At 44.0% G+C, this 23,997-nt stretch overlaps 2 protein-coding genes across 2 annotated transcripts in view; both read right to left on the bottom strand.

Moving 5' to 3' along the window:
- Nucleotides 1–125: 125 nt before the first annotated feature.
- On the bottom strand, nt 126–7,660 carry LOC116702843 (mitochondrial glycine transporter A-like). Its single transcript, XM_032537331.1, is given in 9 exon segments — nt 126–1,053; nt 1,616–1,776; nt 3,933–4,101; nt 4,238–4,417; nt 4,553–4,655; nt 4,863–4,959; nt 4,962–4,989; nt 6,262–6,390; nt 7,409–7,660. Coding segments are annotated over 8 exon segments (876 nt in total). The 5' UTR covers nt 6,277–6,390; nt 7,409–7,660; the 3' UTR covers nt 126–930.
- Nucleotides 7,661–9,761: 2,101 nt separating this feature from the next.
- The window catches only part of LOC116702842 (myosin-9), a 55,656-nt gene continuing 41,420 nt past the window's right edge, over nt 9,762–23,997 (bottom strand). The window contains exons 27-41 of the mRNA XM_032537330.1: nt 23,808–23,952; nt 23,487–23,693; nt 23,216–23,320; nt 21,688–21,840; nt 20,436–20,681; nt 19,421–19,633; nt 18,787–18,999; nt 17,643–17,804; nt 16,350–16,478; nt 16,163–16,251; nt 15,597–15,720; nt 14,436–14,644; nt 13,125–13,233; nt 12,069–12,241; nt 9,762–11,339 (exon numbers count right to left, since the gene is read on the bottom strand). Of these exons, the coding sequence (XP_032393221.1) occupies nt 11,231–11,339; nt 12,069–12,241; nt 13,125–13,233; nt 14,436–14,644; nt 15,597–15,720; nt 16,163–16,251; nt 16,350–16,478; nt 17,643–17,804; nt 18,787–18,999; nt 19,421–19,633; nt 20,436–20,681; nt 21,688–21,840; nt 23,216–23,320; nt 23,487–23,693; nt 23,808–23,952 (2,386 nt within the window). The 3' untranslated portion in view covers nt 9,762–11,230. The remainder of the gene's footprint in view (nt 11,340–12,068; nt 12,242–13,124; nt 13,234–14,435; nt 14,645–15,596; nt 15,721–16,162; nt 16,252–16,349; nt 16,479–17,642; nt 17,805–18,786; nt 19,000–19,420; nt 19,634–20,435; nt 20,682–21,687; nt 21,841–23,215; nt 23,321–23,486; nt 23,694–23,807; nt 23,953–23,997) is intronic.

The following is a 23,997-nucleotide window of genomic DNA, read 5'->3' as shown; positions in this document are numbered from 1 at the left end:
TTAAAAAAGGTAGAACCATGGCCAACATTGCATTTAAAGTACAACTTTGGACAAATATGAAGACAAATATCACATTTTAAGGCAGATGAATGTACTGAGTAAATACACACAGAGCTGGGCAATTCGGAGAAAACCAAATTTCACAATATTTTTCACCAAATACCTCGATATCAGTACCGCAATAATATTTTAGTGTTGACTATCGGTGCTGCGTTACACAATGAGTGGGTAAAGGCCAATAATGGAACAGGTAAGTTCAGAAAATTAGAAAATTTCCTGTAATGCAGCCTTTAAAACCAAGAAAATACACTTATGCCATAGTACGACGTCCAAAATCTAAGACGATATCTAGTCTCAGATCATGATTTTGATTTAATATTGATATATTGCCCAGCTCCACACACACACACACACACGTATTGTTTAGTGTTACAGACTATAAATAACACTGTGTTATCTGAAAGGCGTTTCAGAGCGTCTCCAGGTTTTTAAGCTGTGCGTGACACAGAGCCGCGAGGGTTAAAGTGCATTACAGAAGTCTGAGCTGGCTCTGAAGGAACGAGGGATTGCGTCACCTCTTCTAAAGATCTCAGCTGTGAAAAACAAGACACAGGAATCCAAGCTCTTGCTTCATGTGAGACACAGAGCATCGCAGCAAGCCTGTTGTTATTTTAAAATGTGTTCTCCAGAGTAACGAGGAAGCGGACAAACGTCTGGTTCCAGCGAGGAAACGTCTCCACATCGCTCCCGTAACGTGGACGTTGGTCACTCAGACGTCTGAGAAGTGTCTCCGTCCACCCGTCGGCTTGTCTTGTTGCGGTGAAATGTTTGAGGTCTTGAACTCTTCTATCTCCGCTGTAGCCGTTCCTTCCGGTTAACGTTACCGTTGACTTTCTCTCTTCTTCCTCTTTCAGGAGCTTCCTGTCAGCTTCAGGACCTCAGTCCCATGCTGGACATCATCTGCTCGTACACCGTCCACGCCATGGCGGCCATCATGGTCCTCCTCAGAGCCCGGGGCACCGCCCCCCTGAAGAACCCCTGCAGCCGGTGCTCCTGAGAGAGAGAGAGAGAGAGAGAGAGAGAGAGAGAGAGAGAGAGAGAGAGAGAGAGAGAGAGAGAGAGAGAGAGACCAAAGACACAGAGAGGTAGAGAGAGACAAGTAAGAGAGAGAGAAAAAGAGACAGACAGAGAGAGATGAGAGAGACAGACAAACCGACAGAAAGAAAGAAAGAAAGAGAAAGAGAGAGAGAGAGAGAGAGCAGACAGACGTCAGATAAACAACTTGTATCATGCACATTCTGTTCATCTGGATTAGAGCTGCAGCTGTCGATTATTTTAGTAATCCAGTATTCTACCGATTATTCCACTGATTAATCGAGTAATCGGACAAGAAATAATAAAATATAACTCATTTTGCTTTATAGTAAAGAGCAATAGGAACTACACGAAATAAAGAAAGGTTTCCCCTCTCCTTTGAGTTGTGGACAAAGCAAGACATTTGAGGACTAATCCGTTGAAATGAAAATAAAATGAAATATAATACTGAATATTATCAGCTCTAAGTGCAGCTCTCCTTTAAATCCCTAAAGATGAGTTCCAGGAGTGAGACAGTTACCGTGTAGATGTACCGGATGGCCTCTGCCGTCCTCAGGTGTGGGTTCACCTGGACGTGTGTCTTCACCACGTCGGCCGGCTGCGTGAGCAGGGACGCCAGGACGCCCGCCAGGACGCCACAGCTGAAGTTAGCCAGGGGGACGGACGCAGACGAGAGGATCTCTAAAAGACAGACGGACAGCGGCCGTTAGGGATGTAAGAAATAAAGTGTAGACTGTCAACCATGTTATGAGTGATGGCGTTGCATAGTCTGTCCACCAGAGGACGCTCTACAACGTCCCTGTTAGTGATGGCGTTGCATAGTCTGTCCACCAAGGACGCTCTACAACGTCCCTGTTAGTGATGCGTTGCATAGTCTGTCCACCAGAGGACGCTCTACAACGTCCCTGTTGTGATGGCGTTGCATAGTCGTCCACCAGAGGACGCTCTACAACTCCCTGTTAGTGACGGCGTTGCATAGTCGTCCACCAGAGGACGCTCTACAACGTCCCTGTTAGTGATGGCGTTGCATAGTCTGTCCACCAGAGGACGCTCTACAACGTCCCGTTAGTGATGGCGTTGCATAGTCGTCCACCAGAGGACGCTCTACAACGCCCTTTAGTGATGGCGTTGCATAGTCTGTCCACCAGAGGACGCTCTACAACGTCCCTGTTAGTGATGGCGTTGCATAGTCTGTCACCAGAGGACGCTCTACTAACGTCCCGTTAGTGATGGCGTTGCATAGTCTGTCCCCAGAGGACGCTCTACAACGTCCCCGTTAGTGATGGCGTTGCATAGTCTGTCCACCAGAGGACGCTCTACTACGTCCCGTTAGTGATGGCGTGCATAGTCTGTCCACCAGAGGACGCTCTACTACGTCCCTGTTAGTGATGGCGTTGCATAGTCTGTCCACCAGAGGACGCTCTACAACTCCCAGTTGTGATGGCGTTGCTAGTCTGTCCACCAGAGGACGCTCTACAATGTCCCGTTAGTGATGGCGTTGCATAGTCTGTCCACCAGAGGACCTCTACACGTCCCTGTTAGTGATGGCGTTGCATAGTCTGTCCACCAGAGGACGCTCTACAAGTCCCGTTAGTGATGGCGTTTGCATAGTCGTCCACAGAGGACGCTCTACAACGTCCCTCTTAGTGATGGCGTTGCATAGTCTGTCCACCAGAGGCACGCTCTACAACGTCCCTGTAGTGATGGCGTTGCATAGTCTGTCCACCAGAGGACGCTCTACTACGTCCCTGTTAGTGATGGCGTTGCATAGTCTGTCCACCAGAGGACGCTCTACAGTCCCGGTTAGTGATGGCGTGGCATAGTCTGTCCACCAGAGGACGCTCTACAACGTCCCTGTTAGTGATGGCGTTGCATAGTCTGTCCACCAGAGGACGCTCTACAACGTCCCGTTAGTGATGGCGTTGCATAGTCTGTCCACCAGAGGACGCTCTACTACGTCCCTGTTAGTGATGGCGTTGCATAGTCGGGTCCACCAGAGGACGCTCTACAACGTCCCGTTAGTGATGGCGTTGCATAGTCTGTCCACCAGAGGACGCTCTACAACGTCCCGTTAGTGATGGCGTTGCATAGTCTGTCCACCAGAGGACGCTTACTACGTCCCTGTTAGTGATGGCGTTGCATAGTCTGTCCACCAGAGGACGCTCTACTACGTCCCTGTTAGTGATGGCGTTGCATAGTCTGTCCACCAGAGGACGCTCTACAACGTCCCTGTTGGTTTTGTTCCAAGGACTTTAAGTTTCATATCTATGTATTTTTATACATTTTATCTATCAGAACTTTATATGTTGATGTTCTGTTGTGATAAAACAAATTATTATGTTATCTGGATTTTTTTTTTTTTTTTAATATACAGTATATCAGCCAATATTTATCAGTTGTGCTCTACTCGTTACATCCCTAGTGTGTATGTAATTCAAATGGATGTTAATAAAATAACCTTGAAAAAACAAAACCAGACCAACAAATACTGTTTTTCGTGTCCTTTGGAGATTTGTCGCTGGTTAATACTGAATTTCAATTTTATTTATAGTATCAATTCATAACAAGAGTTGTCCCGAGACCCTTTACAGATAGAGTAGGGTCTAGACCACACTCCAGAATTTACAAGGACCCAACAGGTCTAGTAGTTGCCTCCAGAGCAAACAACAGTGGCGAGGAAAAACTCCTTTTAGGAAGAAACCTGGGACAGACCCAGACCCAGACTCATGGTAGGCGGTGTCTGACGACCGGTTGGGGTTAGAATGAAGAGTGGCAATAACAGTCACTGTGTGTGTGGTGTGTGTGTGTGTGTGTGTGTGTGTGTGTGTGTGTTTTACCTCGTGGTAGCGAGGCCTTGGCCTGGCTGTACAACATGACGTAGATCCCGGAGAAGGGAACGTCTCTGAGCAGCGTGGCCATCAGGCCCGAGAACAGAGCGGCCGGACCCTCGGTCCGACACACGCTTCGCAGAGCTCCGGTTACGCTCCCGTAACTGTACCGGCCACACTGAAACAAGGAGAAGAAGAAGAACACATCGGCGTGATCAGAACTGCCGAAAATGATAGAAACCATCTATTGGAGAAATTCTCTGACTTTGCTTTGATTTTTTTTTTATATCTTTGCCCATTCTGCCTGTGCTCACTTCAAAGCGGGTCTTGATGACGGTGACCGGCAGCATGAAGACCCCCGCCACGGTCCGGGCGGAGCCCCCCAGCAGCACGGCCTCCAGCGCCCCGGGGCTGCCGTCCTGCAGGAAGTGCTGCTTCAGGGTGTAGTAGGTGCTGAAGTAGATCCCGACTCCGGGGATGGTCCGAGCAAAGGACTGGAGGAGCAGATGGAGGAAAGGGGGCGGAGTCAGAACACAAAAAGGCAGATCTTAGCCGGGGGGGGATTTGTGAACATGTTTTCATAAACAGAGGACGTTAAAGGGGGGGGGGGGGGGGGGAGGGGAAGAGACAGAATAAAGATGGTCAAAACCGGGGAAACCCTTTCCACAGTCCAGCAGCCTCTCTGTTCGCACCACGCTCAGGAGCACGGTCATCATCCCCACTCGGCCCGAGCTGAAAGAGAAACGTTCAGATGAGCCGACAGAGAGCGGGGGGGCTCCCTAACCTCACTGAATAGGAAATATAATCAAATCTGGAGCTTGTGATTTGTAATTAAATCAGCGATATCCAGCCCTACTGATAATTGTGTAAGTGTGTGTGTGTGTGTGTGTGTGTGTGTGTGTGTGTGTGTGTGTGTGTGTGTGTGGTGTGCGATCAGACTCACCCAGGCTGCGTGCGCTCTGCAAAGTCTGCAGACGGGTTTTGACCAGGTCGAGAGGCTGGAAGAGGAGCGTGGAGCACGTCCCCCTGACGGAGCGCACAGGAAGGCCTTGATGGCTGGGTGAGCCTGGGGGGGGGGGGAAGGGGGGGGGAAGGGGGGCACAAGGAGAGAGGAAGTATGGAGTTAGGGTAAAAGTAGTAAAAGTAAGAATTGTATAATTCAATATAATCTCGCAGGTGGGGCCCCATTTCTGTTAAAGGCAAAATATGTGTCAAACCAATCTGAAAGGAGTATTGTGGTGCTGCAGATTAGATTAGATTCAACTTTATTGTCCTTACACAGGTACAAGGCAACGAAATGCAGTTCAGGTCTAACCAGAAGGTCAATAGCAGCAGGTGCAGGATATACACTGGTTCCATAAGTGCAGGACATGGATATGTACTGGATAAATATAGAAATTAATACTATTATAAACAGAATTTGTCCCAGCCTACAAATTGCATCCTACAGACTAAATCTATATTTATGTACAAAATATATATTTTTATTTTGTACAGATTCTTTGCAACAAAAAATAAAAACGACATTAAAAAACTCACTTTTTTTCAGATTGAAATGTTTTTAATGAAAATGAGAACAATGCTACAAAAATGATCATTCCCTTGAATATCGTGAATCCTATCGCAATATCAGTCAAAATGATAGCAATTAGATCATTTCCTCACATTGTGCAGCTCTAATATCTATCTATCTATCTATCTATCCATCCATCCATCCATCCATCCATCCATCCATCCATCTAAAAAAATCAGCTGTGACGTAGTCTCACATTGCCAGACCTATGTTCACAGCGCTGTGATGCAACAACGCAGCAACCTTCTACCTGCTCTGACGCTTTCTTATCCCCAAAACCACCTCTGGACCCCGGGCCTGTCCAGGCAGAGGGAGCGGGGTAAGACAGGTCAGCTGCACGTCAGAACGGAAGAAATCACTCAGACACAAAGCTGCACTCACCTTTACTTAGTTAGAAAATTATATTAAAAAAAGGGGCAACGACAAGAAGTAACCTGCTGCTCAAACTGAGAGAGAATAAAAAAGAACATCTCATCACGTATGTAGGAAGGCAACTAACAACTGTTTTCTTTGTTGATTAATTTCTGAATTAACCGATTAGATAGATAGATAGATTCTGGATTAATATAAATAATATAAAAATGTCCAAGACGACGTCCTCAAATGTCTTGTTTCAGCCACAACTCAAAGACATTCAGTTCATTGTGACAAAGGAGAGAAGAAACTAGAACATACTCACATTTGTAAGATGATTTATTGTTGCAGATCTAGTTTATGACTAATATCAGGTGAACTAAACGTCATTTTTTCGGCTGAGAGACTCACCAGTGATAGTTCCATGGTTCTTCAGGACGGTGGATACGTTTCTTCACACACACCACACAATCTGTTGTTCCTTTCTTCTTTTTGTTGATCTGTCACTCTGCTGCTGTCTCCTCTACACTGTTTGCACGCCTAAAAAGAGGAAAAGGTGAAGTGGTCTCTGAGTAATAATGTCCAGAGATCAAACGCAGTCTGGACATGAAGAGTAACTCTTCCTGAAGACACACACAGTCCTGCTGTCTGCCTCCGAGTGCTGATGATCTCTCACATACACAAAGAGAGAGAGAGAGAAGAGAGAGAGAGAGAGAGAGAGAGAGAGAGAGAGAGGAGAGAGACACACACAAACACACAGCGAGAGAGACACACAGAGAGCGAGAGACACACACAGAGAGAGACAGAGAGAGTGACACACACAAACACACAGCGAGAGAGACAGAGAGAGAGACAGAGAGAGTGACACACACACACACAGCGAGAGAGAGAGACACACAGAGAGCGAGCGAGAGAGAGAGAGAGAGACACACACACCTATTTGTGAACACCCATCAGCAGCTACTCATTAACTAACCAATGGTCGTTGTGCTACACATTAGGATAGAGCATGTTTGTCCTGTGAGTGTGCACGTGAGCAGATCATGAACTAAGGCTGGAGTTATCTGGCTTCAGCACAGAAAGTCAAAAAGGGTCTGGTACACACCGTGTGTTTTTCAATTAATCAATTAGATGTTTGGTCTACTGTCACGGATGAGTGCAGAAACTACAAAATAGTCTCATTTAACAAGCGTCAATCACACAATTTTGCCTTTTTCCTCAAAGAAACCCGACTCAAACTAAATATGGTTGGCGATTAATTGAATGGTTTATGACTAATCGACTTTTCTGAGCAATGTCTTGGTTTGCTGGATGGATGTTCACACACCTTGGAGTGTAATTTAGTTAGTTAGACTCATGCCATCCACTCACAGGATGCAGCTCCACCATTTTAACATGTACCAGTCAGTCTCAGGTGTACTCTACCTGTGTCATTATATCATTATTACAATTTCTCAGAGGCTACTGAACTGTTACACTGCGTCACAGCTACATGAAATGCCAATTTATATGAAATCTGCTGCGCAAAATGCTTAATGTTTGTCCTTCTGTAGCTTACCGCTTCTCGAGTCTGACGCAACTGCTTAGCGTTAGCTGCTAGCATAGCTACGCTAATTGCTATTTTCAAAAAGTGTTCAATGAACACACAACGGACACGGTGAATAAAGCGCATACATGTTGTTTTGATAAGGGGCGAGGCTCTCGAGTAATTAAAATAATTAAAAGGCGGTTTTCTTCTACTTTCTATGACCTAAAGTACCCTGCTCTGACACTTTGACCCGTCTCCCTACAGTGAACAGCCGGTTCCTGCCGGTTCCGGAAATACAGAAAGCCCCGCCCATCTAAGAGCTTCTGGCTTCTGATTGGTTTAACAGTGGGCCGTAATGTCAGTATTAAAAGGGCACCGTAAAAATAATAATAGCGCATCCAAAACCTTCTAAACGTCATAGAAACTCAATTTAGACAGAATACAAAACTACAGCTAAAGGTGAAGATTTTTTTTATTTCTTATAAATCCCAATTTGACTTCTAAATGTATTTATTTTTTTCAGATTTATTGCACTTGAGATCAACATTAAAGAACATTTCTAACATATCGAGACACAATTGAATTCTTTACTTGAGTAAAATTAAACGTATCACCAGAAATAACTCTAGGCAATGTATTGAAAAAAAATGAATTCACTTTTTTTTTTTTAAAGTACAGAACCATTTTCAGCCAAGTGTGTGCCCACTTAAAGTAAAAAGTCACAATACAAAGAAGCATTATACTGTCTTGTATAACTATTACTCATGCTTCAATGTGAATGTTTGGTATGTTAAACCTAAATATTTATAGTTATTTCTTTTTAAATTAATATATAGCTAGGAGTCAAATAATGAAGTGGATTAAAAAGTAGTTTACATTTTCCCCTTTAATTAGCAGACAACATACTCCAGTAGTAGTGCTTTAAGTTACTTTCTTCCTACTGACTATATTAAATAGAAGAAATAAAATTATCACAAATTTATATCAATAACAGCCAAAAAGACTTCCTATTAACGTAAACCACCTGTATAATTTTTGGTCATGAACACAACTGCAAGCTGGCTTACAAAAGAAACGAAAGAGTTCTCACCCAAACGTCCCCATCCGTGTTAGCTGAACTTTTACTGTCACCATAAAGAGGTGAAACCGGTTCTGACCTGCTGGGCTCTGGTTGTGTTTTTTGGGGTTTTATGGAAACTCAGCCTGCCCTCTGCTGGGGACAACACCTCATCTCAGAAACAACTACTTTGGGCTTCAAACCTGACTTAACTAACACGTAAGCCCCCGTTCTCTCTAAGTGAATAAGTGAGTGTGTGTGTGTGTGAGTGAGCGTGCATGCGAGTTAGTGTGTGAGTGACTGAGTGAGAGTGTCTGTTTGTTTAAGGGAGTAAGTGTGTGTAAGTATGTGTGTGTATGTAAAAGAGTGAGGGAGTGTGTGTGTGTGTGTGTAAGTGAGTAAGTATGAGTAAGAAGGTGAGTGTCTTAATGTCTGTGTGAGTGACTGAGTAAGAATGAGTGTGAGAGAGTGTGTGTGTGTGTGTGTGACTGAGTAAGAGAGTGTCAGTGACTGAATGAGAGAGTGTGTGTGTGGTGTGTGTGTGTGTGTGTGTGTGTGAGAGAGTGACTGACAGTGTGTGTGTGTGACTGAGTGAGAGTGAGTGTCTGTGTGTGAGTGACTGAGTAAGAATGAGTGTGAGAGAGTGTGTGTGTGTCAGTGTGTGTGTGACTGAGTAAGAGAGTGTCAGTGACTGAATGAGAGTGTGTGAGTGTCAGTGTGTGTGTGTGTGTCAGTGTGTGTGACTGAGTAAGAGAGTGTCAGTGACTGAGTGAGAGAGTGTGTGTGTGTGTGTGTTTGTGAGAGTGACTGACTGAGTGTGTGCGTGTGTGTGACTGAGTAAGTGTGAGTGTGTGTGTGTGAGTGGCTGAGTAAGAGTGTGTGTATCAGTGTGTGTGTGTGAGTGGCTGAGTAAAAAGAGTGTGTGTGTGTGTGTGTGTGTGTGTGAGAGAGTAAGAGTTAGTGTGTGTGAAAATTTGTATAGCGACTCAAGATTGCTTTTTATCTTTATTTAATTTAAGAGAATATTTATATTAATGACATTTCACTCATTTATATTTGTAATACTTTTTAAAGCATTTGTACCAGTTTTTAGTATCGTTTTTGCAGACTTGGAAAAAAAAAACTTGAGTTGACGTGCAGTGAAGGTGCTTTTCTAAACAAAATAAATGCTAAAACCCTGATAAAGACACAGGTAGACGGCGTGGAGCAGATTAAAGCCTCTTTAATTCAACAACACCAACATTTCACACCATGATTCAGAGGAGCAGACGGAAACATTACAGAAGAATCGAGGAGATGCAGTTTTTTCTTCTCATTTTTCTTGGAGATTTCTTTGCTTTTTAAGTGCGAGACAGCGATACTTTATATCTGTGAGGCGTTACTCTTAACATATTCCTCTCACTTCCCAGCAGTGTGAGCCGTAAGCAGCCCCCCCTCCCCGCCCCCCCCCGAGCAGCTGCGAGCGGTTTTCCAGCGTCCCGACACAGAGAGAGGTATCTCTAAAGAACCGTTCACCATCTGATACGTGTGGTCACATGTTGAGTAAAAGGGATGAAGTACGTCCCTAGCTCCTGAATCAAAACCTCAGGTACCCCCCCCCCACCCCCCCTCTCACACAAAGCCGTGCTCTGAGAATACAGTGTGTGCAGTGAGTAATAAAGACTACCCCCACCCCGTTTCAACTTCAACATAAAAACAAAAAACACTGAAAGGGATAAATGTCAATAATCAATGCACATCCCAAAAAAAAAAACAAAAAAACAACCCGTCCGGTAGAATTCAGCTGCATTTAAGGCCGCCTCGTTCATGTTGGCAGTCGGTGCACTTCCTAAAATATACGAGCGTGTGCAAGACTTCCAAGACTTCTCCATTAATGTTTCAATGAAACACACAAATGCAGTGGTTTACGTCGAGGCTGAGGTTTTTTTTATTTTTATTTTTCATCTCAGAATCCAATGCGTTCAGTACGCGCCAATGAGACGTCTCCGATTGTGTCGCTTCGAAATCTGCTTCCAAATTTTGTATAGTTATATTTTTTTAAGCCCTAAAGCGTAGTCTCGAGTACTAACGGCAGCTAAATTGATAAAGAGTACATTTCCGCTTATAAAGCCTCATTATAAACTGAAGCGAGCGTAACAAACACAAAGCCCTTCGATTCTGAACCTTTATAAAAACTTCTGCATAAAATACAATTCCATAGATTGAGATATTACTTTGGTCCCCTTCCAGTAATCGGTCTTCATTCATGTATACTTCTTTGTTTTCTCTACTTCTCCTTCTTCAATTAGAAAAATAGATCCTAAATCAGGACTATCATTAATTTGAACAGTTCCTTACAAAAATAGCATTTTATTTTGTTTTTTGTTTTTTTTATATCCCAGAGAACGAAAAAAAATGAAGCAAACGAAAGAATTTGGCCCAAAAAACAACTTGTGTGTGTGTGTGTGTGTGTGTTTGTCAGCATGGTGATTGTCCCGAGTTTACTGGCTTGTGTGTGTGAGTGTGTGTGTGTGTGTGTGTGTGTGTGTGTGTGTGTGTGTGTGTGTGTGTGTGTAAGACTGCATAGATGTCAATGTTAATCAGACTATCACAGGACTAAACTGTGTAATCGGGTTCGAGTCCGTGTCTCTAGTTTCAGACAACTCTCCTATTCTCGTGTTCCTCTCCGATCAGTAGGTACAGTGATGTGTGTGTGTGTGTGTGTGTGGTGTGTGTGTGTGTGTGGTGTGTGTGTGTGTGTGTGTGTGTGTCGGCCTATTTATGATGCAGTTCTAAGGAGTCGAGTGGCTCGGCTTTCACTCCGGCTTGGGCTCGGGGGCCTCGCTCTTGGCCTCGCTCTCCTCGTCGCTCTCGATGCCGGTGCGGGGAACGGTGCGGCGCACGGTGAACGGGAGGTCGTTACGCCTAAAAACAACAACAACAACAACAACAAAAACAGAAAGAAAGAAGCATTTAAAAAAAAAACTTAAAAAGTTACAGAACACCTGAGGTTTTGGTTTGACACATTTGAAGAGCTGATTCACTGCCCGTCACTGCATTCAAAACCTATTTGACGATAATGCTTGAAATAATGTGATTGTTATTTAAAAAACATCCTGCCTTCAGTTTATTTTCAGTCTCAGGTGAGACAGTCTGAATTATTAAACAGATCCCTATTCTAAATTGATCTCCCATACGTCAACAGATCTGCTACAACTCTATGTAGAATACCAGATAACAATGAAAGGCCGTTAGTCGACTTATACAGTGGCTTGCATTGGTTTACACACCCATGCTATAAAGAATTTAAAAAATCTTTTGGAAATTGATCTTAATGTCTTAATTTAAAAAAAAAAAAAAAAAAAGGAAAAATCCAACTTTTAAGGGCACCAATTTTCTCTATGAAGGAATAATGCATTGTATTTAAATAAATGTTAAATTCCCATAGAGGCAGACAGGTTTTTATTTTTAAAAACCAGTTATTAGATGGATCAGGATTACTATGCATCCTGATAAAGATCCCTTAGCCTTTGGAATTAAAATAGGGAAAATAAAAGAGACTGGCTGTAGATTAAATCAACCAAAATCAATAATATGACAAAATCCTACGACATGTCGCCAGCCCTGGACTCTGCGGTCCCCGTTCCCTTTTACCTGAGCTTGCTCTTGAGGGTGGAGACCTCCCGGTTCATGGCGTCTGCAGACTCGGTGGCGTCCTCCAGCTCCCTCTGCAGTTTCCTTCGGTTGGCGTTGGCTCTCTGAGCCTCCTCCTCCGCCTCCTCCAGCTGCCGCTTCAGCTGCTTCATACGAGAGTTGGCCTTGTCCACCTAACGTTACACACGAGAAGATAACAGGTCAGACGTGCAGAACGAAGAATTCTGCTGCAACGGGGATTCATTTAAAAATTAAAAAAGAAAAAGTAAGTAATTAAGTAAGTAAGTAATCTTTATTTATAACGCACCTTTCACAGACAAGAAGGGTCACAAAGTGCTTTACAGTAAAAAAAAAAAAAACAAATAAAACAGCAAAACATAAAATACTGAGCCATATTTCTAGTTTAAAGCTTGTCTAAAAAGACGTGTCTTCAGGTGTTTTTTTTTTAAAAGTTTCCACAGAATCCAAAGCTCTCAAAGCTAAAGGGAGAGAGGTCCAGAGTCTTGGAGCCACCACAGAAAAGGCTCGATCACCTCTGGGTTTTAAAACGGGTTCTGGAACCAGGTCTCGGTCTGAAGACCTCAGAGAACGACCAGGAGTGTGGGCGTGCAGTAGATCCTGGATCTAAGCGGGAGCCTGACCATGCAAGGCTCTATAAGTAGTGATTAAAATTTTTAAAATGCACTCTAAAACCTCCTGGTAGCCAATGAAGAGCCTTAAGCACCGGAGTAATGTGGATCTCCTGCTGGTCTCAGACTAAAGTCCTGCTGCTGCGTTCTGTACAACTTGCAGTTTGTCCACGGATGATTTGTTTAAACAAGTGTACAGCAAACATTGCAATAATCCAAACGTGAAGAAATAAAAGCATGAACAAGCATCTCCTTCACGTTTTTAGAGACCACAGATCTGATCGTAGCAATGTTGCTGAGATGGAAAAAACAGGAACAAACCACAGATTTCACACGACTGTTAAAACACATAGATTTGTCTAAAAATGACGCACAACATCACAGTCAGAGAGTGATAGAGAGTGATAAGAGGTGAAACCCCTCTGACCTGGTCCTTGTACTGCTCCGTGTTGCGTCTCTCGTCGTCCACCTGCAGGATGACTTCCTTCAGCTTCTTCTCGGTGCGTCTCACGAGCTTGGTGGCGCCCTGCCGCTCCCTGAGTCAGGACAACAACGTTAGTTAGACTAAAACACACCAAGTCGCGTACTGAAGGCTCGTGTAACCTGGTGACGAAGGAACGATTTAGATCCTCTAATTGTGGAAAAGTAGCAATACTGCAATATCAAAATGCTCCATACTTCAAGTATTATTATTAAAATGTATTGTAAGAATCAAGAGTACTCGGAAGATCCCGAGACCGTGCAATTGTGTCGAGACGTAGAAGTTGCACTTTCCTGTTTTATTAGAAAGTATGGGTAGATGCTATCCTGTTACAGTGCATCATATGTTGCCCTTATGTTTTGTTTAAGGTGCCGTAGGTAAGACTTATAAAACTAACTTCCTGTCATATTTACTGAAACTGACCCTATGTTCCCTTTGGGGGGGCTGTGTGTCAACCATTGCTCATGCATTCATTCTCCCTCGTGGGTGGGAGGGGCTTAGGAGACCGTTTTGGGCTTTTTTGGCCAATGCCTGGATCTTCACAATCCTACCTACGACACCTTTAATCGCAAGTTAATTGCACACTTTTGTATCGTTCTAAAAACGGATATTTTTCAAGTTTTTAAGCGGTGTTTGCGACTGGTCGTACTCCGGCGGTTACGCGGTACACGGTGGCAGTACACGCAAATAACTTGAGTCTTGTGGAGAGAAGCATCTGGAAGGGCTTTGAAAGTGAACCCGCCATTCAAAAGCCCCTTTTCTTCATCCATTTCTGCTGCATCGCTTCTGGATTTCCCAAACTACGGGGCGACCCGAGGCCTAAATTTATGAGTTAATTTGCATTAACTCGTTTTTATCTCATTCATTTGTCCTGGTTTCTTGTAGATGAATAAATACAAACATGAGCACTGACTGTTAGATGCTCCTTCTCTTGGTGTCTCAGTACATAACTGCATTATACACCTGTCAGCCAATCAAAAACCCCAATCTGTTTTTTTGGCTGTCTGTACATTTCCCACCAAAAAGGGGAACAAAGATAAGCTGATTCTTTCAGTTTGATTCAAGACATCCTATTAAATGTAGTTGTCAACTTTATCATTTAAAACCTTTTTATCCATTTCTACTCAAGAACCTTTGTTCCTGATTCCCCAAACTACAGAGCGACCCGAGGTCTGAATCCAAGAACGTGGTGTGTGTGTGTGTGTGTGTGTGTGTGTGTGTGTGTTTTAATTGCTAATTGATGGCTGTAGCTTTCACCTGGTCTCCATGTCCAGCTGCTCCTCCAGCTGAGCGATCTTGGCCTCCAGGGCGGCCATGTTGGCCTTGTACTTGGACTTGACGGTCCCCTCGAGCTCCTGCAGCTTCAGCTTCAGCTCCTTGTTCTGACGCTCCAGCTGGCAGCGAGCTCCCTCCACGCGCTGACAGGTGCTGCGCTCCGCTGTCAGCTCCACGTTCATCTGGTCGCTCTGGAGAGAAGAAGAACAAATTCTTCATTCTAACCCCAACCGGTCGTCAGACATCGCCGACCAAGAGCCTGGGTCTGGGTCTGAGTCTGGGTCTGGGTCTGGGTCTGGGTCTGGGTCTGTCCCAGGTTTCTTCCTAAAAGGGGTTTTTCCTCTCCACTGTGGCCCTGTTGCTTGCTCTGGAGGAAACTACTAGAACTGTTGGGTCCTTGTAAATTCTGGAGTGTGGTCTAGACCTGCTCTATCTGGAAAGGGTCTCCAGATAACTCTTGTTATGAATTGATACTATAAATAAAATTGAACAAAGTCACTACGACTGGGGATGGATCGATATGCTGAGTCAACATTTAAGGACTTGAAATCCAACTATTTATTACTTAAACTAGGGCTGTAGGATTAATCAAAATGTTAACTGGGATTTTTGGCTCCTTGTGATCACAAAAACAGATGAATTGGAAAAAAACACACATTATTTTGTACATTATATTTTACAAGTAAACTATTATTTTGCCTTGTGTTCTGAATGAAAAATTCTGAATGGTTTTTATTTTTTAAGATTTAGAGATTTTAGAGATTTCTTTAGAGAATGTCTTGGGTGTTTTAGTCTTTATTAGACAGGACAGCTGGGAGGGAACATGCAGCATATGGCCAGAGGTCGGACTCAAACCCTGAGCTGCTGCGTCGAGGACTGAGCCTCTGCAGGGCGCCTGCTCCACCAGGTGAGCTACCCAGGAGCCCAGTTCAAGAATCGTGATTTCAATATTCAACAAAATTATCGATAGGTTTTTCTTTTTTTTCCTTTTTCTTCCATAATCGAGCAGCCCACATGGCAATGAATCAATGTTTCTTTTGTAATGTCCCTATATCTATCTATCTATCCATCTACTCCACCCACCCATCCACCCATCTATCCATCTATCTATGACAGAGCGGCTGTGTGCCCGTGTCCACAGACCTGCAGCATAGCTTTCTTCAGCCGGTCGTTGGTGAGCTCCGTGTTGCACTGCTCCTCCTCCAGCTCCTCCTCCAGCTGAGCGATGCGGGCCTCCAGACGTCTCTTCTCCTCCGCCACCAGAGCGCTGAGGGAGCGATGGAACACAAGGTCACGTTAAGCCGGTTTTATTTATCTTGAGGCAGCGGGGAAGTGATCAGTGACCAACAAAAAACATGTTCTAAAGTCAAAAACGCAGCATTTTTGTTATTTTAACACCTGCTTCACCTTGTGTAATTTATGCCTAGGTAGGCGCACACACACACACACACACACACGCACACGCACCATGCGCTTTACGCAGTGTGCATAGATTGTTAAAATAGGGCTCTAAACCTAATTAAAAGCTTGATTAAATAAAAAATAAAAAGTTTTCTGCATTTGAACCAATATACTTTTGTGGCACACCACTGTTGGTAGTGCGAATGAAATAAAATAAAAAAGGACACAAGACAAAAAAGCGGTCAACAACAGGTGATGCAACAACGAGACACTTTTGCCATGTTCCTTGAGTTGGACAGATGTCTTACTTCTTGCTGGCCTGACCGTTAATCTCGTCCTGCAGCTCGTCTCTCTCCTGCTGGGCCTGTCTCTTCACGCGCTCCGCTGCTGCCAGCTCCTGCACAGGGACCAATGAGAGAGGAGAAATCAGTTTCAGTAAGCCACTGGGGGTGGGGGAATAGAGCGGCGAGGCGGGGGGGGGGCGTGCGTGCGGACCTCCTGCATCTGCAGCATGTCGGCCTCCATTCCCTTCAGCTTCTTCTCCGTCTCCTTGCTCTGGGCCAGGATCTCCTCTCGGGACATGCGGGTGTCGTCCAGCTCCCGGATAAGATCCTTCATCTGGGCCTGCGGGGTCGAGAAGAACCAGTCACACCGAGTCAGACGCAGGGGTGGAACAAGTATTCAGATCCCTCACTTAAGTAAAAGTACGAATACCACACTGTAAACATACAGTGGTCCTCATAAGTTTACATGACCATGCTTAAATTGACTAAAAGGAAGATTAATAAAAAAAAAGAAATCATCTTTTGTAAATAGATCTTAATGCCTTAATTAAAAAAAAAAGAAAAAAGGGAAAGATCCAACCTTTAAAAAGACACCAATTTTCTTTTTCTAGAGATAGGCATTATTTTTTATGAGTACAACTGTACTCACAAGTAGAAGTCCTATATTGAAAAGTAATCAATGCAGAAGAATCCTCCCATTTCAGAAAGAGTGAAGGACCCAACCAGCTGTGTGTTTAATGGTCTCATCAGCTCAGCTGGACCTGTAGGCTGTTATATTGCTGGCTCGTTTCATTTATAATAAAACATCAGATTTTATGAACTACATGTGTTTTGTGTGCAGGAATCTTATTGTGTAAAGTAACTAAAGCTGTCAGATGAAAGTAAAAAAGTACAATATTTCTCTCCCAAATGTAGAAGTAGAGTGTGCCATGAAGAGAATAGACTCAAGTAAAGTACTTCAACATTTGTACTCACATACAGAACGTAACGTTGTGTTGTCGTCACGTCGACCGTGCAACTTATTGTTTTTCTGGGTCAAAATGTAACTTTTAAGGTTTTTTTATTTAAGGGTTTAGTCAATTTTTTTCCAATGTTTCTGTCCATTTTTTTCTACGCCATTTGACGTTTTTGTGGGCTTTATCGCCCACGTTTTTGAAGCTTTTGCGGACATATTTTTCAACGTTTTTTCATAACAATTTTTTTTTGAATGCTATAAAATTTAACACAACATCAAAAGTTAAAGAAAGCAGAGGGCTGATCATTTATTTTACTTGTGAAGAGCGTTGTGCGGAACAATCCACTTTATTATTCTGAAAATTTGGTTGAAAGAAACCCACTTTTCTTTTTTTAAATGGGTCAAATTTTGACCCAAGGACAACACAAGGGTTAAGTAAATGTTGTCTTGGTTACATTCCCCCACTGGTCAGAGGACACAGGGAGAAGACTACACCTGGTATTTAAACCCTCCAGACGTTGCATTGAAGACATGTGGACGAGGACTCACCTGGAGTTTCTTCAGCTGCTTCAGGGCCTCGTCGCGGTTCTTGTTGGCCATGTCGATGCCCGCCTCCAGCTCCTTCAGGTCCAGCTCCAGCTTCTTGCGCCCGGCGACGGCTGCAGACCGCTGCTTCCTCTCGTCCTCCAGCTCCATCTCCATCTCCCGCACCTGATGGATGCACGCTGGAGTTCAGGCACGCCCCGTAACCCAGCAAACAAGAAACTGCACCCACATGCTTAAAACTGTGTTTCAGTCCGACCGCGGAAATGTGATTAAATTGAAATCTTAGGATAATTTAACCTTCATTTCATGCTCATATTCAAATGATTGTCAAGGTGGAAAAAAAACAAGCTGTGACTTTTGTACAAAACTAAAGGAATACTGATCTAGTACCAAGTGGTTTTGTCTGTAGTGCTGCCCCCACTTGGTCGATTAGTCAACTAATCGGTTGTTTTGGGTCTTAGTTGAGTAAGTTGCTTTTAGGCTCAAAACTCTACTTAAAAAACACAACGTAGCAATGTAAATGGAGCCTAAATCAACTGATTAGTCAACAAAACATACACACACACACCTGGACTCAGATAAATACTTGGAAACTTGACTGATAATTTATGGTAAATGTCTTTTTATAACCAAAAGGTTTTATTGTTATTATTATGACTACTACCTTTTTTTTGGGGGCATTTTAGGCCTTTAATTGACAGGACAGTTGAAGATATGAAAGGGGAGAGAAAGGGGGAGTGAACCCGAACCCGGGCCCGCTGCGTCGAGGAGTAAACCTCTATATATGGGCACCCGCTCTACCAACTGAGCTATCTGGGTGCCAGATAGCTGGGTGCTTTATACTGTCTTTTCTCTCTGTAGTGTATTTGTTTCTTTTTCTTGCTGAAAACTCCTGCTGTAAATTTCAAATTTCCTTGGGGGAGTCATCCCAAAAGGATTAATAAAGAGAAGTCTGAGTCTACTTTGGACTGTAGTCTGTTTTGACAGACGCCAAGTATGAACACAGCCTTAGTCGTGTAAGATGTTCGCTCTATTTGTCTGTAACCAAAACGGTTCTCCATTCACAGATTGTCTAGCAGTCTAGAACCAACTGCCCTCAGGCAGCAGAGACCCAAGATCTGCCTCCTTCTCCCCCCCCAGTACGGACCTGTTTAACCAGTGACCTCTTCTTCTCCTCGCCCATCTCGTCGCGTCCCGCCAGGTCCCTCTCGTACTGGGCCTTCATGGCCTGCATGTTGACCTCCAGACGCAGCTTGGCGTCCTCGGTGGCCTGCAGCTCGTCCTCCAGCTCCTCCAGCTGGGTCTTCATCTCCTCCAGCTGCTGCTCCATCGCACGCTTGGACTTCTCCAGCTCGTGGACCTAAGAGACCGGGGGAGGGGGGGGACAGATTTTGGATGAGAACAGTGGTGTTGAACCAGGGTCGGCGGGCACAGTGCTGTCATCCCGATTCTTTCACAATACATGGGTGCCAATTGGATTTTCTAAAGTCTAAAAGTATTGCGATTTGATACGAGTATTGCGATTTTTGGTTTCCTACTTTAACAAAAAAAAGTTAAATAATACACTTCTATTTACACAACCTGCATTTTCAGCTTTTGCTCAGTTTAGCTAGAAACATGTTGTAGTCGCCGTTGGCAATACCGTATATACTGAAAATAGGTGAATAATTTAATCTTTTTTTTTTTTTTAACAATACATTCGATTTAAAAAAATGTTACCCTCCACCCTTAGTATGATCCGACGACACAAACACACTTCTGAAACACGTTTTTAGACTTACACTCTTGCCAACATCGTCCTTAGAGGATACCAAGTCCTCCATTTCAGCCCGCAGAAGTTTGTTGTTGCGGTCCAGTTCCTCCTTGGTGTCCATCAGAGAGTCCAGCTCCCGGGTCAAGGCCAGCGCCCGGGTGTCCTTCTCCCGGGCCTCGGCTTCGGCCCGGTCTCGCTCCTCTGCATAGCGGGCGGAAATGGTTTTCTCCTCCGCCAGCATCTAGACACGGCCGGGATGACAGGGTCAACGAGTCATTCTAAAGATCTCAAGTCTTTAAAGTAAGGCTGTGCAATTGATAGTAATAATAATAATAATAATAAATAATCACTAAAGCAATTTTACACATTACGTTTTGCAGGTACATCTTTCTTATCTTGTGTTCTGAATGACAGAAAATAAGTATGATGACACATCTTTCCAAGGTCCGTTAGTAATTGTTTCAATACTGATCTATGTAATCGTGATTATGAATTTTTCTATAATTGAGCAGCCCTACTATGAAGATTAAAGAAGTGTTTCACACCACACACACACACACACACACACACACACACACACACACACACACACACACACACACACACACACACACACACACACACACACCACACACACACACACACACACACACACACACACACACACACACACACCACACACACACACACACACACACACACACACACACACCACACACACACACGGACTCGAGCCCGATTACACAGTTTAGTCCTGTGATAGTCTGATTAACATTGACAATCTATGCAGTCTTAACACACACACCACACACACACACACACACACACACAGAGTCACACACACACACACAACCACAACCACACACACAACTCACAGACTCACACACACACTAAAAACACAGACATCACACACACACAGTCACACACACACACACCAGTCCACACACACAACACACACACACACACACACACACACCACACACACACACACACACACACACACCACACACACACCCACACCCCACCACACACACACACTCAACACCAAACTTCTTCTGCTTCTTCTCCAGGTTGGAGACGATCTGTCGGAGGTGGTCCTGGTCCACCAGCAGGTCGTCCAACTCTTGCTGGACACGAGTCTTGGTTTTGTCCAACTTCTCGTAGGCAGAACACTTCTCCTCCAGACGCAGGCTCAATGCCTCCATGTCCCGCTGAAGCCTCTTCTTCCCCTCCTCCGCAGCCTCCAGGCAGCCGGAGTCCTGCTCCACCTTCTTCTTCATTTCAAGAAGCTATAAAAGGAGAGATGTGGTGTCAAAAAGGGGCTTCAGGGAGCTTGTGCTAAAAAGGAATATATACATCTGGAAATCCAAGTTCAGATTTCAATGCCATGTAGCTATTCCTAAAAGCCCATGTTGTAGGTTTAATTCTGCAATGAATTTGTGCCATTTGCTTGTTGGTAATAAATATTTAAACTGTTATCCATTGTATTTGATGGTGTTGGATATCACAAAACTGAATATAATACAAAAAGTAGGCACTATTTTACAGTTTTTTCTTTTTTCGGCCACAATGCATTGCATGACATCACAGTGGGGAGAAAACAGAGCAGCCTGCGTTGTCTTTGCCACCCGTCTGGCCTGATATGGCTATGAGCCACATGATCACTGTCACTGGATAGAAAGAAAACGTTGGCGTTCACTCAGTGCTTTTCACTGACAGTAAAAAGTAAATTCATTGTATGCACTGCTGCGTTGCTAAATGAAGGAGATAAATGAAGGAGACTTCCCCAAAATCTTCACAATTGCTCATTTGTCCTCTCACAATAGGACAAATAATAATAATAATAATAATAAACCCGCAAATACCAAAAATGACCAAAAACTAACTTTTAACACTATTTGGAGACATTTAAAAAAATGATATACATATGTTGAGTGCTTTTTGTACCCAATAATCAACAGTGGTGGTTAACTTGCAACGTGGGCTTTAACCTTTGTCCAGGCTCGGTCCTGCGCTTTTAGCAGCTCCTGGGTAGTTCATTTTTCGTTTTTTGAGCATTAACATTAGAAGTTACAAGTTCCCAAAGTAACACACAAAAAAGCAGAATTAAAATGCTCACATTTGACCTTTTTACTAACCCCCCCCTCCCCCCTAGAAAAGTGATTCTGTAGCTGGATAGAGTTTCTAAACTACTGGTCTGAAAATCTCAGGTTATTAGCAGACGGTGTGAGGGACATGTTCCTGTGTGTGTTCATGTGTGTGTTGATGTGTGTGTTCCTGTGTGTGTTTCCGTACCTGAGCCTGAACAGTTTGCAGCTGCTTCTCCACATTTCTCTTTGCCTCTTCCTCCTCCTCCAGCTGTTCCCTCAGGTTGTGCTGTTCGTCCTCCAGCTGGCGCAGACGTGTGCTGTTGGCCAGTTTCTGCCGTGTCTCTTCCTGGAGCAACTCCTGTTGTGAAAACACGACCACGGAAAGGTGAATTACAAGAAGCAGACCATCTCCTAACTTATTATCAAAAGAGTTTGGAAATCTCAGCAGTTTTCCTCATCAGACACCTGCCATTCTGTAAGAAATGTTTGATTAAAGTCATTTACAAATGAAAAGTCTACAGCCAATTAAACAAACAAAACTAGGGATGTAACAGTATGAAAATTTAACCTCACGTTATAGTGACCAAAATTATTATACTCTCGGTATTTTTATAAGTGTGTTCGATGGCTTTAGAAGCAACTTCTTTCCTGCACGTTCTGCAGACAGAATAACAATGCTCAATCATCTGTCCTTTGGCATTCTTATAATAACCAGAATATGCCCATGCAGGGGCAGCGCCAGGAATTTTGGACCCCATGAAAAAGAAAAAGAAATCTAATTGGGTTAGTTTAGTTCATTCAGAACACCTCCAACAGAATTTGATATTACTTTTTACCTATGTTTTGGGGCCCCTGTCGACCATGGGCCCTTAAAATTGTCCTAACCTTTCCCCCCCCCTATACAGCGCCCCTGTGCCCACGCTTCAGACTAAGTCCTCTTAGAGGGCTGATAAATGTCCTGAGCGATGTCCTCTCCTCCTTCCGTCATGATTCCTACTTTAAGAAATGCACATGGGAGGCTACGCAGTGCGCCTTCGTGGTCGTCACCATTACATCTCTAAAAACAACACGTCCCTAAAAACAACACGTCCCTAAAAACAACACGTCCCTAAAAACAACATGTCCCTAAAAACAACATGTCTGTCCCTTGATAAGAGCGTTGAAGAACTGGCACAGATTATATTCAGAGCACAATTTGAATCATACAATAAATAATGTGAATTATTCCCTCTACTTTTTCATTATAACACAAAAAGGCCTTAAAACAGATGAGACCAGACAACTGACTTTAGGGACTTTACCTAACTTTCATTATTTAGGCTACAGCCCTATTACATAAAAATAAATTGTTATGCTTTGTCTCGAATGCCATTACAGGATAGATGAGTTTATGGATTTGAAAGTTTTCATCCCTTAAATGTTTTATGAGTCTGCGTTCCAGGTTGAAACAGCAGGTTCACTTCCTGTATTTGGGTCTAATCGCGTTCTAACCTTAAGTGAACTTAACTCTAGAGGACCCCGAAGAAAACTGAGACCCCCTTTCTCAAGCTGACCAGAGTTCGGTTGTTGGTCCACAACAGAGTTCAAAAGAGCTTTTGCACCACACCAAATCAGTGACGAAACGCCCCAGGACCGGGTGTAAAAGGACCGGGTGTGATAGCAACCTTAGACCACGGGAGTTTAATCCCTTTTGACGTTACGGGAGGGGATAAACAGCATGAAGGTCAGCGTACCTGAACATCCCGCAGCGAAGACTCCACAGCTGAGCAGTCTTTTGTTGCCTTGATGGACTTGCTCTCCACGTCATTCAGCAGACCGGTGACGTTATCCAGCTCAGCCTGCGGACAGAAGACAACACATCATCTACTTACAGTTCAATATGCATGCACAGAGTATTCATTGCATGAACAGTCCGTTTATAAAAGACTCTGATTTCATTTTTGCATATGGCAAAGTTCTCGCATAAAAGTAGCCCTCTGACCACATGCGTAGGGGTACACAAACCTGAAGTTTTGCGATTTTCTCGGCCTGTTCCAGCCTCTGGCGCTCACTCTCTGAGTGTTTGACCAGCAGCTCCTGGACCTGGCCTTCGGCCTTTTTCCTGCGGTGCTCCGAATCTCCCTTACCCTGCATCAGGGTCTGCATCTCGATGGCCAGCTCGTTCCTCTCCGACTCCAGAGCCTGCTTGGCCTTCTCCATGGACACTTTGTTCTGCAGGGTAGGACAAGCATTAATGGTTTCCGCAGTCAAAAGACAAATGTGGGACAAATCAAAGCAGTTTGGAATATATAAAAAAAAAAAAAAGAAGCTGTGAAGCTCATCTACCCTCTTAGCCTGCTCCAGCTGCTCGTTGAGCTCGTCGAAGGCCTGGCTGTGTTTCTGTCTCATCTCAACCAGCTGGAGTTCGTGGACCTTGGCCTCGTCTTCCAGAGTCTTTTTAAGATGCGTCACCTCTGTCTCTCGCTTGGCCCTGAGAAGGGAGAGCGCAGGTTAATCACCTTGCAGTGTTTAACGA

Source organism: Etheostoma spectabile, chromosome 15 (genome assembly GCF_008692095.1).
Source record: "Etheostoma spectabile isolate EspeVRDwgs_2016 chromosome 15, UIUC_Espe_1.0, whole genome shotgun sequence".
Taxonomy (NCBI): Eukaryota; Metazoa; Chordata; class Actinopteri; order Perciformes; family Percidae; genus Etheostoma; species Etheostoma spectabile.
Note: the sequence above shows the minus strand (reverse complement) of the source record. Positions and strands in the feature narration are given on the sequence as shown.